At 36.9% G+C, this 20,517-nt stretch overlaps 1 protein-coding gene across 1 annotated transcript in view; it reads right to left on the minus strand.

Annotated features, from left to right (window-relative positions):
• The window catches only part of PSMA8 (proteasome 20S subunit alpha 8), a 56,081-nt gene extending 39,293 nt beyond the window's left edge, over positions 1 to 16,788 (minus strand). The window contains exons 1-2 of the mRNA XM_045378174.3: positions 16,590 to 16,788; positions 5,785 to 5,911 (exon numbers count right to left, since the gene is read on the minus strand). Of these exons, the coding sequence (XP_045234109.1) occupies positions 5,785 to 5,911; positions 16,590 to 16,691 (229 nt within the window). The 5' untranslated portion in view covers positions 16,692 to 16,788. The remainder of the gene's footprint in view (positions 1 to 5,784; positions 5,912 to 16,589) is intronic.
• Between the last annotated feature and the right edge of the window lie 3,729 nt (positions 16,789 to 20,517).

A 20,517-nucleotide genomic window follows, 5' to 3' on the forward strand; every position in this document is an offset into this window, starting at 1 on the left:
ATTGCTTGAGCCCAGGAGTTTAAAGCTGCAGTGAGCTACGATCATGCCACTGTACTCCTACTGGGGGTGACAAAGTGAAACCCTGTCTCTGGGAAAAAAAAAAAAAGGAATCAAATTAAAATTTACATTTAGAATTACAATTTCACTTTGCTTAAAAATGAACAATCTACAGAAAAAAATGAGTATTCACTCTAGTGCTCTTAAATATGTACAGGTTGAGTATCCCTCATCCCTCATCTGAAAATGCTTGGGATCAGAAGTGCTTCAGATGTTTTTCCAAGTTTTGGAATATTTGCGTTATACTTACTGGTTGGGCATCCCTAATCTGAAAGTCAAAAATCCAAAAGGCTCCAATGAGCATTTCCTTTGAGCATCATGTTGGTGCTCAAAAATTTTCAGATTTTGGAACATTTTGGATTTTCCAATTGGGTATGTTCAACCCGTGCCACAATTTTATATGGAGGATACAATCATAATGTAAAATTTCTGCTACTAAGTGGAGTTCCACATGGTACAGGAAATAATTTTTTTGTAGTCCGACTTGTTTTTTCACCTGTACTTTTAGTGTCATATTCAAGAAATCATTTCCAAATCTAATCTCATGAAGCTTTCCCACTATGCTTTATAGTTTTAGCTCTTATGTTTGGGTCTTCCATTCATTTTGAGTTAATTTTTGTATGTGATGTTAGGCAGGGTCCTACTTCATTCTTTTTATGCGAATACTCAGTTTCCCCTGCACCATTTGTTTGAAAGATTGTCTTTTCCCCCACTGAGCAGTCTTGGCATCCTTGATAAAAGTCATTTGACCGTATCATATATGCAAGGATTTATTACTACGCTCTCTTATTCAATTCCATTAGTTACATGTCTTTCATTAAGCCAGTCATGAAACTGTTTTGCCTACTGTATCTTTGTAGTAGATTTCAAAAACAAGACATGTGAGACCTCCAAGATTGCTCTTCTCTTTCAAAATTGTTTTGTCATTCCATATGAATGTTATAATTCTTTTTTATTTAAAAAATTATTGGAATTTTGTTAGGGATGACACTGAATCTAAACTGCTTTGGATAGTATTGACATGTTAATAATCCTGAGTCTTCCAATCCATTAATGGGGGATATCTTTCCATTTGTGTCTTTTTCAATTTCTTTCAGCAATGTTTTGCATTTTTCAGAGTACAAATCTTTTACCTCCTTAAATTCATTCCCAATAAGTATTTTATTCTTTTTGATACTATTGTAAACAGAATTGTTTTTTTTAATTTCCTTTCCTGACAGTTCATTGTCAGTACATAGAAATGATTTGGGGCTTGGTGTGGTGACTCCCACCTTTATTGTAACACTTTGGGAGGCTGAGCTGGGAGGATCACTTGAAGCCAAGAGTTTGAGACCAGCCTGGGCAACATAGTGAGATCCTGCCTCTACAAAAATAAAAATTAAAAAATTGCCAGGTGCAATGGCACACACCTGCAGTCCCAACTATTCAGGAAGCTGAGGTGGGAGGGTTGCTTGAGTCCAGGTGTTCAAGGCTGCAGTGAGCTATGATGATGCCACTGTGCTTCAGGCTGGGTGACAGAGTGATACCCTATCTCAAATTAAAAAGAAAAAGAAAGAAATTACTCTGGGGTGTTGATTTTGTGTCCTACAAATTTGCTCTATTTCTTTATTATTTGCAACGTTTTTGGTGGAATCTTTAGTTTTCTATATAAGATCATGTCTTCTGTGAATAGAGATGATTTTTCTTCCTTCCCAATTTGGATACCTTTATTTATTTTTCTTTCCTAAGTGCTCTGGCTAAGACTTTCATTACTATGTTGAATAGCAGTGGTAAAAGTGGGCATCCTTATCTTCTTTCTGTTTCTAGAAGGAAAGTTTTCAATCTTTCACAACTGAGTATGATGTCAGCTGTGAATTTTTTACATAGATAGCCTGAATTATGTTGTGGTGACTTCCTTTTATTTCTAGTTTGTTGGGCACCATTACCAAGAAAGAATGTTAAATTTTGTCAAATGCATTTTCTATGTTATTGATATAATTATATAGCTTTTTTCTTTCCTTCTGCTAATGTGGTACATTACATTGATTGATCTTCATATGTTGAACCATCCTTACACTCCAGGAATAGATCCAAATTGGTCATGATGTATTATTATTTTATTGTTCTGAATTTGGTTTGCTAGTAGTTCGTTGAGGATTTTTGCTCACTGCTCATAAGGGATATTTGTCTACAGTTTTCTTTTCTTGTAATGTCTTTGGCTTTGGCATCATGTTAATATTGACTTCATAGAATAAACTTGGAAGTGTTTACTTCTTAATTTTTTGGAAGAGTTTGAGAAGGACTGCTATTAATTCTTCATTAAAACGTTTGGTAGAATTCACTGGTGAAGTCGTTAGATCCCAGACTTTTCTTTGTTGGGAGGTTTTTGATAACTGATTCAATGTCTTATTGTGTCTGCTCAGATTCTATTAATATATCTTATTGAGCAAGGTAATTTGTAAGGAATTCTGTCCATGTACAGTTGTTCACAGTACTCTCTTAAAATTGTTTTTAAGAATTAAAACTGTAAAACTGGCACTAATGTCCCCTTCTTCATTTCTCATTTTACTTGTGTCTTCTCTCTTCTTTTCTTAGACAGTCTAGCTAAAGAGTTGTCAGTTTTGTTTATCTTTTCAAAGAACAAACTCTTGGTTTTGTTATTTTTCTCTTTTGTTTTTCTATTCTGTTATTTATCTATGTCCTGGTCTTTATGCTTCTTTTTCTCAAATTTAGTACCACAGTATTTTATAACAGTAGAAAGTAACTGAAAACACTACATGCTAACAGACAATATGATATACAATCTATGGGAAGGAGTCATCAGGGATTTATTACTTCTTTCTACTAGCTTTAAACTTAGTTTATTCTTATTTTCCTAGTTTTAAAGTATAAAGGCAGGTTGTTGAATTGAGATCTTTCTTTTTTAATGTAAGTGTTTATGGTTATAAATTTTTCTGTTAGCACTACATTCAATACGTTCCCCAAGTTTTGATAGGTTGTGCTTTTATTTGCCTTTCTCTCAAGTTATCTGTTAATTTCCCTTGTGATTTTTTTTTTCACTGCCCCATGGGTGATTTAGGAATATATTGCTTAACTTCCACTTGTTTGTGGATTTTCAAGTCTTCCTTCTGCTATTAATTTCTAGTTCCATTCCATTTTGATCAGAAAAAATACTCTGTATGGTTTCAATCTTTTTTTTTTTTTTCTTTTTTTTTGAGACAGGGTGATATGGTTTAGATCTCTGTACCCACCCAAATCTCATGTTCAACTGTAATCCCCAATGTTGGAGATGGGGCCTGGTGTAAGGTGATTGGCTCATGGGGGTGGTTTCTCATGACTAGCTTAGCACTATCCCCCAAAGATGTTCTTGTGATAGAGTTCTAACGAGATCTGATCATTTACAAGTATTTGGCACCTCTCCCTTCTCTCTCTCTTCTTCCTGCTCTGGCCATGTGAGATGTCTCACTCCCCCTTTGCCTTCTACCATGATTGAAAGCTTTCTGAGGCCTCCCCAGAAGCAGAAGCTGCTATGCTTCCTGTACAGCCCGTGGAACTGTGAGTCAATTAAATATCTTTTCTTTGTAAGTTACCCAGTCTCAGGTATTTCTTTTTTGTTGTTGTTGTTTTTCAGGTGTTTCTTTATAGCAATGCAAGAAGGGACTAATACACAGGGTCTCACTCTGTTGCCTGGACTGGAATACAGTGGTGTGATCATAGCTCACTGCAGCCTCAATCTGCTGGGTTCAATGGATCTTCCCAGCTCAGTCTCCAAAATAGCTGGGACTACAGGCACACGCCACCATGCCCAGCTAATTTTTGTATTTTTTTAGAGATGAGGTTTCACCACGTTGCTCAGATTGGCTCGAACTTTTGGGCTCAAATGATCTGCCTGCCTCAGCCTTCCAAAATCTTGGGATTATAGGCGTGAGTCACCATGCCTGGATGTTTCAGTGTTGTTATATTTATTAAGACTTGTTTTGTGAAAAGATAACTCCTTTTTAAAGACAGTATAATAAAGCCATTTTTGTTTTTCTGAATGAAGTTTTTATTTTATTTTTTTATTTTTTAAGAGAGATTATCTTGCTCTGTTGCCCAGGCGGAACTCAAATTTCTAAGCTCAAGTAATTCTTCTGCCTTGACCTCCTGAGTAGGTGCAATTACAGATGTGCACCATCATGCATGGCTTGAATGAGGTTGTTAAACTTCAATATAAAATTACAGTTAAAAAAAACCCAATTAGAAAATGAGCAAAAAAAAAAAAAAAAAAAAAAAAGACAAGAGGCATGTCTTATTTGCTGTATAGAGGCAAATAAGCACATAAAAAATAAGTTCAAAATTATTAGCCATGAGGGAAATAAAAATTAAACTTACAATTAGATATCACTACACATGTATAAGAATATAAAAAAATGAAGAAAAGCAACAATATGAAATGCCAATAACACAGAGCAAATGAATCACTCATATATTGCTAGTTGGAATTTAAAATAGTATAACCACTCTGGACGGGCAGTGTTTCATAAAACTAAGCATGGATTATCATATAATCCAGCAACTATACTCTTAGGAATTTGTCCCAGAGAAATGAAATCCTACTCTCACTCAAAAATCTGTACAAAAATATTCATAGAGGCTTTATTTATAACAGTCAAAAATTGGAAGTAACTCAAATTCCCTCAGTAGAAGAGTTAACAAACCCACTGGTGCCTTTATTCCATGGAATACTACTCAGTAATAAAAAGGAATGGATATATGCAACAACTTGCATGAACTGCAAGGGAATTATGCTGAATAAAAAAGATTAATCTGAAAGGGTTATATATTATATGACTTTATCCATATAACATTCTCAAAATGACAAAATTATAGAGATACAGAATAGAGAGTAGTTTCCAGAAAGTAGAGATGGTGAGAAGAAATAGCATGAGGTAGCCTTGTGGTGATGGAAGAGTTATGTATCTTGACTGTAGTGATGACTACATGAATCTACATATGTGGTTACTGTAATAAAACTGCACACACAGGCCAGGTGTGGTGGCTCATGCCTGTAATCTCAGCAATTTGGGAGACTGTGGCAGGTGGATCACCTGAGGTTGGGAGTTCGAGACCTGCCTGACCAACTTGGAGAAATCCCATCTCCACTAAAAATACAAAATTAGCCGGGTGTGGTGATGCATGCCTGTAATCCCAGCTACTCGGGAGGCTGAGGCAGGAGAATCGCTTGAACAAGGGAGGCGGAGGTTGCAGTAAGCCGAGATCGTGCCATTGCACTCCAGCCTGGGCAATTAGAGTGAAACTCTGCCTCAAAAACAAAAACAAATACAAAAAAACTGTACACATGTACATGAACATGGAAGTGAATGCATGTAAAACTGGCAAAATCTGAATACGCTCTCACCAAATTTCAATTTACTGTTTTTAAAGATGTTACCATTTAGGGAAACTGTGTAAAGGTGACTTTCTATGTTTTGGGTAGCTTCTTCTAAATCTGTAATTATTTCAAAATAAAAAGTTTTGAAAAGAAAATAGCTACCTAAATTTTGAAGTAAAGTCATATATATCTTTTAACATTTGTACTTTATCAAAAATCCTGGTTTACAAAGTTAGTATTTGCTTTAAAACATAGGATATATTGTTTGTAGAACAGCTCCACACGTTTTATAAATATAGCACAACTGCAGCACTGAGGTAACTGTATTGCCCTACTACAGTAAGACACTATGCATCATATTGTAGGTCCATAAGTACCTGCAAAAGCCATGCAGACATGGTCATCAAGGGCACAAATTTTCCTCACAGTTCTTTCATCTTGAAGCTTGGCAACAGATTTTTTTTCTACTCCAAGAACAACTATGTTGGTACCTCGAATTCCGACCTGTCAAGTCATGAAAATACATATATATATTCAGATGTCAGTTTTAAATATAAAACCAAGTTATTCTAACATATGACTTAGGGGAAATGACTTCTCCTTAAGCATTCAATAAAAACAAGAAAAGTAACCTTCTAGAAAACAGCTGCATATGTATAGGTTTATTGGAGATACATTCCCCAGACTCAAAGCAAAGAAGACAAATAGGTAGAAATTGCAAAGGAAATACCACCAGTGCTGAAATTATGAGTGTCCTAATCTCATACAATATACCTGAAAAAGCGCTATCTAAATACAGTAAGTCCTCACTTAATGTCATTGACAGGTTCTTGAAAATTGCAACTATAAAGAAATGATGTATAATGAAACCAATTTTATCACTCCTAATTAATATAAACAGGAGTTAGATTCATATGAAATATTTCTGGTCACAAAAACATCACCAAACTTCTAAACAAAGACCTAAAACACCTCTAATATTAAACACTGAAATAACTGTGAGCTGTATATACATTTAAGAAACACTAATAAAAACAAATATGACAAGGCTGGGTGCGGTGGCTCACACCTATAATCCTAGCACTTTGGGAGGCTGAGGCAGGGGGACGACTTGAGGTCTGGAATTTGAGACCAGCCTGGCCAACATGGTGAAACCCTGTCTCTATTAAAAATACAAAAATTAGCCGGGCATGGCGGCAGGTGCCTGTAGTCCCAGCAACTCGGGAAGCTGAGGCAGAACAATCGCTTGAACCCAGGAAGCGGAGCTTGCAGTGAGCAGAGATTGCACCACTGCACTCCAGCCTGGGCAACAGAGTGAGACTCAAGCTCAAAAAAAAAAAAGTATGATAATAATTTATCCAATTTTTGATGAATCCATGAGTGACAGCAGTCACAGTGGTGGTGGGTTAAATCAAAGAATAAACGTTTGCAAAGCAAAAATTTTAAGGAGCATCTCCTACCACCATTCAGTTTAAAAACAAACAATAAGGTCTATGACAAGCTCACTAAGTGCTTTCATACCTGTTTACTGTTGTGCATCTGTATGATTATTATATACTTTATAAATTTTTATTTTATAATAATTTGTATTCATTCATTCATTTTATGGGAAAAGGGAACACAGAAGACCAAAATGAATAAGACCAATCTGCTTATCCAAGTTCAGGATCACAGGTGGCTGCAGCCTATCGCAGCAGTTCAGGGTACAGGGCAGGAACCAACCACAGACAGGATACCATTCCATCATAGGCTGTGCTCATACACACACTCACTCAGACCGGGACAATTTAGACACATCAATTAACCTAACACACACATCTTTGGGATGTTGGAGGAAATTGGAGTACTTGGAGAAAACCCATGTAGACATGGGGAAGACTAACAAACTCCATATAGAGTGGCCTTTGGTGGGAATCCATTTTTTTTTTCTCATCAATGTTATAACAAAAGAATGTTGAACAAAACAATGTCATTTGAGAATCCGCTATATAGTGCAAAATTAAGCAAAATGAAAGAAGATGCCAGGAATCCATGTGGATTCTTTATAAAGGCGGCAGTACCAGTGCTGGTAGTATTAATAGTAGTAAAGAAAGTTAAATAGATAAAATTCTGTAAAAGTTTTCACAATTTGGAGGGATAGGGATTGAGTTGCTGTAGTCTGAATGTTTATATCCCCCCCAAATTCATATGTTGACATCCTAACCCCTAAGGTGATACTATCAGGAGGTAGGGCTTTTGGGAGGTGATTAGATCACGACAGTGGAGTGGGATTCGTGCCCTTATTAAAGAGGCCCAAGAGAGCTTGTTTGCCCTTTCCACCATGTGAGGACACAGCAAGAAAGTTCTAACTATGAACTAGGAAATGGGTACTCTCCAGACACTGAATCAGCCTTGATCTTGGATTTCCCAGTCTTTAGAACTGTGAGAAATAAATGTCTGTTGTTTATAAAGTATGCTGCCTATTGTCTTTTGTTTTAGCTGCCCAAATAATCTAAGTTAAGACAGGGGCCACAAGCAGCCAAGAGAAAGACCAAATGTCCTTACCCAACATTACTCATTACTGATAAAGAAAGCCTCTATTCTTTTTTTTTTTTTGAGACAGAGTCTCTCTCTGTCGCCCAGGCTGGAGTGCAGTGGCACGATCTGGGCTCACTGCAAGCTCCGCCTCCTGGGTTCACGCCACTCTCCTGCCCCAGCCTCGCGAGTAGCTGGGACTACAGGCACCCACCACCACATCCGGCTAATTTTTTGTATTTTTAGTAGAGATGGGGTTTCACTGTGTTAGCCAGGATGGTCTCCATCTCCTGACCTCGTGATCCACCCGCCTCAGCCTTCCAAAGTGCTGGGATTACAGGTGTGAGCCACCGCGCCCGGCCTAGAAAGCCTCTATTCAAACAAGAAGAAAACAAGTAGGAAGACTATTGCTCCTTTTTCTCTCCTATTTTTTAGAGGAAAGTTTAGAATTTTGGTCCTGTATTATAGGGGTAATCTAAAAATTTTGGCATAGGTATTGGTGTTTATAATTGCTTTGTACAATATCACTATATAAAATGTGTTATAAATTAGCATTATTGAAATGAAAATACAGAATAGATTAAATATAGCACTAGGCCTGGCCGAGTGTGGTGGCTCATGCCTATAATCCCAGCATTTTGGAAGGCTGAGGTGGGAGGATTGCTTGAGCCTAGGAGTTTCAGACCAGTCTGGGCAACATAGTGGGATTCCATCTCTACAAAATATAAAAAAATTAGCTGAGCATGGTGATGCGCACCTGTAGTTCCAGCTACTCAGCAGGCTGAGGTGGGATGGGAGAATCACTTGAGCCTGGGAGTTCAAGGCAGTGAACCGTGATCACGCCACTGCCTCTTTCTCAAAAAAAAAAAAAAAGAAACAGAAAAAAGAAAAAAAAAAGAACTAGGCTTTTGTTCTTATTGTTCTCTTATTTCTTACCAATTTATCCAAGAACGCTTTCTTAACCATCATATTTCAAATCAGCTATCCTCCCTCCGTATCCTATCCTCATCAAATGAACAAGTGCTAAACTTTATAGGGAATATGCCTTCTTAACAAGTCACGGGATATTGTAACAATTTAATATATATTAGGACTAAAATAAAAATCTCAAAATATTCTTACAATTGAAATAAATAAAATTAAATTTATTGGTCACATGACAACAATTTCTAACTCTCATAAATAATTTTTGACTTAGTAAAGAAATTAAAAGTACCAATACAGACTAGAAAATGTTGATAATGAATATGTTAATATCGAAGTATTTTGAGTGCGGTCAAAATTATGTTCAGGAGAGAATTTATAATTTTACTTTTTTAATCAAGTAAGAAAAAATATTAAAATGAATTAAATCAATAAGTACAAAAAGGGATAAAAATACTGCAGCTAAGCTTAAGGGAAAAAAAAAGAAAAAAGCAAAAATTAATGGTTACGGAGAAAACAATAAAACTGATAAATAATACCAAGAGTTGGTTATTTTAAGCAAATAATTAAAATATATCTCTCAGTTAATCTCATCAGGAAGGGAATAGAGTGAAAGAAACACATACAAGTGTGGAAAAGTAACAATTTAAAAATTATAACCTTAAGTTAATAAATTTGAAAATCTGATTAAAAGAAATTACAGAGTAGAAAAATTTTAAACTGACCATATTGATTCAAGAAAAGACAGAAAACTCTGTTTCACTAACAAACGTGATAATTTCAGAAAAGAACTAATCTTCAAATCAAGTGTCAGACCTAGAGAGTTCATGGATGAATTATTGCTAATTTTGTTACGAGTAATTCCTGTGCTATTTAAATTTTTCTATGATGCAGATGAAAGTGGGGATGTTCCTAACCCTTTAGTAAAACTATTTAACAACGTTAAAATCTGGCAAATACAACATTTTCTAAATAAATAAAAGAACCAATAATTCCTCATTTATGAAGGCTGATGCCAAAATCTCAAAACAATATATTCATCACAAAAATTAGGGGAGTGACATCAGCAAGATGACAGAATAGGAGTGTCCCATGCCCATCTCCCAGCAGAAATACCAGTTTGTACTACTATGTGTGAAAATACTCCCTAAGAACAAAAGAATCCAGGTGAGTGACCAAAGTACAGAAATATAAAAAGACACTTTGAAGAGAGTGGGAAAGACAATTCACATTATCCACATCACCTGTCCTTCAAGGCCCAGCAACACAGTGCAGAGAGAGACACCATCCATGTGTGGTAAGGAGAGTAACGTGAGTATCTGACTTTACCATGGACCCCATGGATCCAAGCTCTAGGTCTGCTTCTGTGGACTCAGGTTCCAGGCCCACCCCAGTGAGCCCTGGTGCAAGGCTCGCACCTCTGGTGCCAAGTCAGCCTGCCTGCTGACCTAGGCATCAGGCCAGCCTGCCAAAGGACTCTAGTGGCAGGCCCACCCCAAATCTCCGGATGGACCAAATCGTGAAGAACTTTTCCTGCTGAAGCTAATCTGAAGAGGAACTTACTTTTTCAAATGTGCAGACATCCATGCCAGGCCACAAGAATCATAAACAATCAGAGAAACATGATACTACCAAAGGAACAAAATAAAGTTTGGAGATCTATGAATTTCTTGACAAAGAATTAAAAAGTAACAATCTTTTAAAAGCTCAGTAAGCTACAAGAGTACAGAGACAAACAAGCCAGATCAGGAAAACACCATGCGAACAAAGTGAGAAGTTCAACAAACAGAAACCTATGTTAATCTCTTTTATCTTAAAATTTTAAGACCATTCCTCTTTAATCTCACTTTTTTTCTTTCAAGCCCTTTAAGCCAAATATTGTCATCATCCCTCAGCCCATAACAGCCTGGTTTCTATCCCTCTTCTCTCAGAGTTTAGTCAAGTTAATTACACAGGACATTAAGTTCCCTCAAGGTTCAGTTGCAGACTATCCTCTGCACAGTCTATAGTCTTATTGAACACAGAAGGGTACTCAAGAGTATGCATTTACTTGACCTTCAATATAGGTTTTTAATAGGGGAGAAAAAAAATGAACTTCAAAATTATTATTTCCAGCTAAGATCAACCTCTCAAATGTCAAACATGTATTTTTCAGCTGCCTCACAGTCTCTGTTCAGGAATCAGGACACAGTTTAGCTAAGGCCTCTGGCTCAGGATCTCTCATAAGGCTGCAATCAAGTTGTCTACCAGTGCTGCACACACCTCTGGGCTTGACTGGGGAAGGACCCATTTCCACGCTCACTCACATGGTTGTTGGCCATGTGATTCAGTTCCCCTGGGCTGTTGGACTAAGGACCTCAGTTCTGTACCAGATTTTGAACAAACGTTTCCTTCAGTTCCTTGCCTCATTGGGCCCTGCAGAGGGCAACTCAACATGGCGCTGGGTTTCACCAGAGTAAGCGAGGAAAACAGCAAGTAAGGGTGAACAAAATGAAGTCGCCGTTTCTTTGCAACCTAATCCCTGATGTGACATTCGTCACTTTCACCTATTCCATTCTTAAAAGCAAGTCACTAAGTTCAGCCCACATCTAAGGGAGGAAGGTTATACAAGGATACACGGGCATGAGCACCAGAAGGTGGGGATCACTGGAGGCCATTTTAAAGTCTGTCTGCTGCAGTTTCCATAAGCACCTCAACCTCAGCAGGTCCAAAACAGTTATCTTCCCCCAAAACTTAGTGCTTTACATTCGCTAAGTAAATGGCAGTACCATTTTTATTGTTCTCTAATTTCTTATCAATTTATCCATTATATTTATTATATCATAATAAATATAATGTATAATAAATATAATGTATAATATAATATCATTATATTATCTTAACCATTATATTTCAAATCAGCCATCCTCCTTCCATATCCTATCCTCATCAAATGAACAAATGTTAAACTTTATAGGGAATATGCCTTCTTAACAAGCCATGGGATATTGTAACAATTTAATATATATTAGGACTAAAACAAAAATCTCAAAATATTCTCACAACTGAAATAAATCAAATTAAATTTATTGGTCACAAGACAACAATTTATAACTCCAGAAACAGGGACACCAACTTTTATTCCTCCTTCTCCTATACCTCTGTCAACACCATCCATATAACCATCAAATTGTAATAAGTATACCGCTTAATGTTTTTCTGGAAGCTGCCTTATTTTCACTTTCTCCCCAAGTCTAGTAAAAGCTAGTTATTATCTTTCATCTAGACTATTTCCATAGAATCCTAACTGGTCTCCCTGTCTCTAGTCTTGATTTCATCCAATTCACTGACCACAGGTAATAGGTAGCCTGAGAAATATTTGGAAAATAAAATGAGGAAGAGGAAGAGGAAGAAGAGGAAGAAGAAGAAGAGGAGGAGGAGAAGAAAAAGTCTGAATGTGGCATTCCTTTACTTAAAGCTTATATAGGGACCATTTGTCACTAAGCAAATCAACATAGCACAGAGCTAGACATGAGACAAAAGGATCTAGGGACTTTAATATGCACTCTTTGCATATTGGCTTTTTGCTTTCCTAATGTGGAAAGCGTTTCTCTGTATAGTAAAAGCATGGCCACCAGGAACCTTGGACTCACATCCCATCAATTCTCCCAGAGAATAAAAGCTACCACTGTCTCTAGTCAGAAGAGTTGTTAAGGGTGAACTTATCATTGGCTAGATTTGAGTGACATGCTCATCATTGTGGCCAGGAAGATAGAAATTACGAATGATTCTACCTAGGTCATGTGAGTATCTCTGTTGTTGGACAAATGTAGTCTGTTAATAGAATAACAGAAAAGCAATAATCTGGAGACTGACAATAGCCACATCAAAACATTTCAAGGTCTCTCATTCAGTGTATCCTCACTTACATGGTTTAAAGGCATTCCATGATCTGGCACCAGGTTCTAGCTTCATCTATTTCTATTTTTCCATTGCTTCAACAATTCTGAATGCCTTTCAGTTCATAGAACATAGCTGTCTTTTTCTACTTGCCTTCCCACAAGCTATTTCCTTTGTCAAAAATACTCTTCACTCTTTCTCCTTCCACTTCTTCACTTGACAACCTCTCATCTTTCAGACGTCCACTTAAGTATTATTTCTTCAGAGGGGCCTCTCCAACACCTGGGGTTCCCATAATGCCTCATACCCTAATACTCATTCAGGTTTTGTTAGGACTATTTATGTAATTATCTAACTTTCCCGATAGATAGTAGGCTCTCTGAGGACAGGGATCAAATCTATCTTGTATGTGATGCTATCTATCTTGTACGTGACCTAGCATCACATTTAGCATATGTAAGTATTCAACACAAAATGTCTTGAAATAATAAATGAATGTGTGAGAAGCACTGCAGACAAAATGGAAAAAAAAGAGAAAACAAATAATAGTAAATAATAATAGCTACAATTTATTAAGTACTTTCTTTGAACCAGATTCTGTTTAAGATGCTTCACATGCATTATTACCTCATTCAACTCTCACATCAACTCTATGAAGCAAGTGCAATTTTTTTTTTTTTGGTTTGTTTTTGAGACAGATTCTCACTCTGTCACTCAGGCTGGAGTACACTGGTACAATCTCGGCTCATGCAACCTCCGCTTCCTGGGTTCAAGCAATTGTCCCACCTCAGTCTCCTAAGTAGCTGGGAATACAGGCACGTGCCTCCATGCACAGCTAATTTTTTGTATTTTTAGTAGAGATGGGGTTTCACCATGTTGGCCAGGCTGGTCTCGAACTCCTGATCTCCAGTGATTCACTTGCCTCAGCCTCCCAAAGTGCTAGGATTACAGGCATCAGCCACCATGCCCAGCCGCAAGTGCTATTTTGATACCTATTTTACTATTACAGAAACTGAAGCTTCACGAAGTTAATTGCCTTAGATGATACATATCTGATTTCTACATTCATGATAATGGAAGCTAATTAATATATAAACATTTATTGAACAAATTTCATGCTACAATGCAAGGAGCAGGGGCTTTGGAACTAGAACAAAATAATTACAAATATGAGTTCCATCGCTCTCCAGCTGGGTACTTTCAGCAAGCTATATATGCTTCTGAATCATAGTTTCACATATAATAAAAGGGGATTAAACATTGTACCTAATGTTAGATAATATATACAAAATGCCTGGTAAAAGTATTTCTTAAATGTTAGTTACTGCCTTCTTAGCCCCTCTACTGTATATTGTGTAGTAGAAATAGAAAAAGGAATTATACTGTCTAGATCTTCAGAGATCTTACTATCCAGTTGGTGTGAGACTATTAAATATACCTGAAATTAAAGAAAATATCAGGTCAAATAGTAAATACTGTACAATATTCTGTGGTACAGATTATAAATTCAGAAAAGACAAAGATCCAAGATGACTGGAGTGGATCAGAGAAGGCTTCATTATAGAGCACAAATGTGCAGAGATTATTAAAGGATAAATAAGATGCAGAGCAGCAGAAAGAAAGGTGTTTCCCCTTTCCTCTCTCCCCTTTCTGTAGGCAGCAACACCTATTAGTGAAGCCAAGAAGCTGCCTCCGAAATTAAGAGGGTGGATAGGATTATGGAAGACTTTGATGGCTAGATTGTGGAGCTGAGATTAGATAAAGTAGGAAATACAGAGCTAATAACAGTTTGGGGTCACAGAAAGGACAAAACGAGGAATGATAATAAATCTTACCGTTTTCACGGGAATATTGTGAAAGATTCATTTCTTTTCCCTAAGAAGAAAGGTATTACTTCTGCAAAATGTTATTCAAACAAATTTGCATTTACAGAAAAGGGAACTAAAGCAAAAAGAAAACAAGTCTCTTGTCTCCTTTCTTGCTATCAGATAATCATCAACAAGGAAGTAGAACACAAAGCCTTTATTGTGGCCCATATAACTCTTACATTACTAAATAATATCACATCTACATACTGGTCAAAGCTAGTCAACCTCGGCTTATTTATAACTCATAACATCAATCTGCACTTCTAGATAGAATATTTTGTGACATGTTTTAATAATCAAGTGCCATTAAAAAACTTTACCCTATGTAAAAGGTCATAGCACTCTCAAGGAAACACAATGAATAACTCCATGCAAACATGCAAATTATAATTTCAGAATTCTAAGACAAAAGTGTCTCATTCTTCCAATGTATCTTTAAAAATGCCCACTATAGGTATTTTTATATCCTTACCCTTTTACCGCTCATTACAAAGGAACCATCAATCAGTTCTACAGCACTCTTAAAACATGTTAAATGAGCCAATGTGGTTTCTTATTACACCCCAGTCTTCTCCTATTACTCCCTTTATTTTAGGTTCTAAAACTTGGGCATTATTTTCTAACCATATGCTACATGCTATGCTGGGGATTATATAACTTTTTGTTTTTATCAAAATGGTACCCTTTTGGTTTAAGCTACATCAGGCTTTCCTTAAATTTATAATTCTAAAAAAATTACTTGTAAAACAGAAGCAAAACTGGTGGGCCCAATTAAATAGAAAAATACTTTTAAAACGATTCTTCTTCTAGTGTTGTTTTTTTTTTTTTTGCCACTTACATCTGTTAGATTTATAATGAAAGTGAATTATTTCCTTCTTTAACAAAGAAAGTCAGAAAATACAGACACTGCTAGACTTAGAAACATACTGTGTATTCTCATAGCTACTGGCTCAATTTCCAAAGTACACAACAAACATGCTCATGAAATCGAGAGAATAAAAATATCCGATCCTTTTAATTCATAGGCGAGGACTTAGAAGATTTGGGATAATAGATCTTGTGTCACTAGGGCACTTTTGTCCTCTTTAATTTTTATAAATCACTAAAATTATTGAATGTAGTTAAAACTTGGCAGCAGTATTACTCCTACCCTGAGTATTTGTTAAGTTTTTCAGTAATGTGGATACATAAATCTAAGCTTAAGGTAGGGTATAATCTCTCAAGGAACTTCAACATTTTTTTTAAGTGGACAAAAAAGTGGAAGTTTTTGGGCTTTTGAGCCTCTAAAAGGCTGCGAAATATTAGGACAAGTTTGTGAAGACGGGGTTTCTCCATGTAGGTCAGGCTGGTCTCAAACTCCCGACCTCAGGTCATCCGCCCTCCTCGGCCTCCCAAAGTGCTGGGATTACAGGCGTGAGCCACCGCGCCTGGCAATTTTGGGATATTTTTAACGCGTGTATTTGAACTGTGTTTTTAATCATTTCTTCGTCAACAAGAGTTTTAATTTTATATTGATTTAGTCCATATTTGGGGGCAGGTGTGGCCAATTTTTATTTTTATCTTAATTGTTATTAAAAAATAGTTCCTAACATGAAGCAACTGTTAACTTTTAACAGTTCAGGGGTCTCTGAACTACCGAGGAACTGGACCACGAGCATTCAGATAGCTGTTACACATTAGAAGCTTTTTATTTCCCTATTGTCAGTCACAGCATTAACACATAACATACACACACACACACACACACACACCCCTAGTTTTGCATCTGTAGCTACCATTAAAGAGGAGGAGTTGAACAGCAGAGATCGGGGAAATCTACCAACTTTTACTCTGCCACTTCTAGCCCAATTCTCAAAAGTCTGTCTCCCTAAATAAAAAGAACAAAGTAATTTTCACAAGTGTGGGAATCTCCTCTCTCGAGCTCCTAGGATGGAGGGGTGGAGTAACGATGGCCTGACTGGTCAGAGGGAGGAATAGTCCGGGAGTCGCTTCCTCACCGCGGTGGATCCTTTCTTCACCGCTTCCTGGGCATATTCAACTTGAAAAAGGTGTCCGTCTGGGGAGAAGACAGTGATCGCCCTGTCGTATCGCGATGCCATCGCACAGGACTACAAGGGCTTGACGCTGAGCTTCCCGCTGCTGCAGCTGAGGCAGGCTGGGAGCCGCCAACAACACAGCGCGCTACCGCCCGGAAGCGCTAGCACATGCGCCACTAGCTGCCTCCCGGAAGTCCCTGCGCCCGCGCTTCGGCTGCTTCCGGGAAGTCCTTGAGCCTTTGGCGGCCTCCGGATGTCCTCGCGCTTGCCAGCCTGTGTTACCCCAGCAGTGCCTATGAGTTGACGGCATTCTTCCCCTGCCTTTCATGTCTGACGCATATCTCCGTTTCCCCACTACCGTGTTGCCCCAGGGATGGTGTCATGGCACTGGAGTTACAAAAATAATATCAAAGATTAGGGCTTCTGAGGTCTTCAGAGATCAGCTATTTTTGTTATCGCAAACATGTTGGAGAAACTGTGGTAAGTTAAATATCAGTTCCTTCCCTTTGGTTTCAAATTCCAAATTTCCTATTCTTTCTCTCTCTCAGGTTAACTCTTGTTATTTGAACCCAAGGAAAGAAAGCACACTTTTCAAAATATTGTTGCTTCTTATATTTTCTGCCTCGTGAGCAAAATAGAGCAGATGAGCAAATGGTCCATTAAATAAAGCAAATAGTCCATCAAACTAATGCTAATGACAATAATTAAGATAATATTCTTTTCATTGGAGAAATTTTGTAAAAACCCAAAGTATGAGACTTAAAAGATGTCTAGAAATTTAGCTATAGCAGAAACTCTTTACAACTTGCTACATTCCTGTGAAGCAACTCTGTTGCTTTCTCCTTATCAATAAAATGGGAATATTAAAACATCTGCAGCAGAGTATTCTGAGCTTAATATGTGTTTATGGGCATAATTACATAAAATGGTGCCTGGTGGGTAGTAATAGCCAGGTAAGTTTAGCTATTATTGCTTTCCATGTGTTGTTTAATATATGCAGTTTTCCACTGGGGAGGATCTTAAAGTTGGTGAAATCAACCCTAACCAAAAAAAGAATAATTTTCTCCAAAGAGGAAAATTTGATTACCTGAATTCCAAATACCTAACTCAGAACTTTAATTGACTTAAAAAAATTTTTTTTTTTTTTTTTTTTTCCACATAGAGACGTGGTTTCCCTATGTTGCCCAAGCTGGTCTCAAAGTCCTGGTCTCAAGCAATCCTCCTGCCTTGACCTCCCAAAGTACTGGGATTACAGGTGTGAGCCACCACACCTGGCCTTTAGTTGACTCTTGAAGCAATTTGTACTTATTGCCCCTCCATTGCTTTTCTTCAGTATTACAGTCTTGACAAGTTTGGTTTGACTGCAAAAAACCAGTAATTCCTAATGAAAACAATTCACTCTAACTGGTTACTTTACAATATGATAAACCAACATTTGTCCGAAGTGGTTTTTTGAGGAGTGTTTTGGTGTACTTGTTAAATTATGTTTCCTTTTTATTTTGAAATAGTTATAGATTGACAGGAAGTTTCAAATATAGTAAGAAGAGGTCTCCTATACCCTTCACCCCATTTCCTCCAATGGTAATATTTTACATACATATAATATGGTAACAAAACCAGGAAACTGACATTGGTGTAATGCACAGTTTTTTTTCAGATTTTGCCCATTTTATATACACAACTATGTGTGTGTGGTGGGGAGGCCTATGCAATTTATCATGTATAGATTGGTATAATGACTATCATAATCAAGATACAGAGCTCTTTCACAACCACAAAGATCTGTGGTGTTGACTTACAAGACATACACATCTCTCTCCCCCTCTACCATCTCTGGCAACCACTAATCTATTGTGCCTCTCTATAATTTTGCCATTTCAAAAATTTTACCTAAATGGAATCATACCCTATGTAAGTTTTTAGTGACTCTTTATTTTCTAAATAATTATAGACACACAGAAATTTGACAGGACAGTACAGAATGGCCCCTTATACCCTACACTTAGTTTCTGCAATTTGTTACATCTGATACAGTAAAATGTCAAAACCAGGAAACTGACCTTGGTATAGAGCATGTTTATACCATTAGAAGATATTTTGTAAATGTTACACTGCATGATAGTATACACTTCAGAAATATGATAGCATTAAAATGTTGACAAAGTTTAATTAACACATTCAGGTTTAACATCCACACTAAAATATATCGGCTGTGTACCTTTGAGTAGGTATATTTCACTTCACTGAAACTCAGTTTTCTGACCTGTAAAATGGTAACGACACTTATCTTCACAAGACTGTAGTGAAGAACAAATGAAATAATCCATTAATGCACCCATGACTCTGCGTGACACAGAGTAACCACTTAAAAAATGTTAATTATTGTTATTTATCATTGAGTTAACTAAAAAGTAAAGATTACTCTGTAAGAGAGAAATTAGGAAAAGTAAAAATGTAGCATGAACTCATTTATACTTTAAAAAATGTGTATTTGTAAAAATATATGTATATAAATGTATAGAGAAAAGAGTGGAAGTACTTACCCCAAATTTGTGAAAGTGCATTTCTTTGCAGGAGGCCAGGAATTAGAAAATGGGACGACATGGTAGGGACAGAGAAGTTACCATTTTAAACTGTATATCTGTATTATTATTATTTTTTTACCACAAGCATTGTTTATTTTTATAGTTAACAAAAACCATAAGAAACAGTTTAATGCCTAGAAGCTGCAAGCAATTGCAGTTTTGATAGTTTGGACCAAATCTCCCATTGAAAACAACTAGAAATACTAGTCTAAAAATTTTTTTTTAAATGTATATGCTGACTCTAAAGAGCTAACAAGGAATGAGAGTTTGTGATACCAAGATAAAGAAAAGTAGGTAAATCCAGAAGGTTAAGTGAGAAGTAAAGCAGACCTTTCACAGACATTTGGAGTTCAAAGCCTATCAAGGTATGGGGTGATGGTAAATGTCTAAGTTTTTGTTTAGAACCCAAAGAGCCACAGCTCAGAAGCAGGATTGAACCAAAAATAGACCTATTCTACACTTGGCTGTGGTCACTGCACAGACCAGCCTCTACTCACTCATGCAACTTACTCTGCTTCTTCTCTGACCATGTGTGACAAACCCAATATGTCTGAGATTGATAAATCGAAGAGAACAAAAACAAGACTAAAATCCACTGCCTTCAAAAGAAATGATTAAACAGGAGAAACAATTATGTAAATAGTAATGAGGACTGTGCTGCCAATATACACTACATCCCACAAGCATTGCCTTCTTATTTTACTCCTTTTAGCTGTTTTACTTTATAAGATGCAGAGAAGTGGGATTGAGTTTAAATGACTGTGCTACTGCACTTCACATCAAAGAATCAAGAACTATTGAAAACAAAGGCCATACCTGCCTCTCCTATCTGCCTGTGTGACTGGCAGGGAGCAAAATGAACTTCCTTCAGTATTGGTGAAGGAAGAAGCAGGGTGGGATGACATTGAAATCTAGAGTAAAAACTGTCCAGGGTGTCCTGTAAGGCTGAAAAATGCAGTTTCATCAGAGTGCCTTTAAAAATGATTTTAGTTATTGGTATACACAATTTCTTAAATAAAATTTAGCCTCTTCAAAAAAAATAGACCTATTCTCACAGGGACTAATACCCAGTTTTAAATAATCTCAATGCATAATTGGAATAAAGCCATAGTTTGCAAACTGTGGCCCACACATTTTTGGAGGTACTCAAAAACTTTCAAGGGGTTCACAATGACAAAACTATAGTAAAAATATTAAGACAGTACTTGCCCTTTTCACTGTGCAGATATTTGCATTGACAGTGCAAAAGCAATGGTGGGTGAAACTACTGAAACCTTAATATAAATCAAGGCAGTGGCATTAAA

The sequence above is a fragment of the Macaca fascicularis genome, chromosome 18 (genome assembly GCF_037993035.2).
Source record: "Macaca fascicularis isolate 582-1 chromosome 18, T2T-MFA8v1.1".
Lineage (NCBI taxonomy): Eukaryota > Metazoa > Chordata > Mammalia > Primates > Cercopithecidae > Macaca > Macaca fascicularis.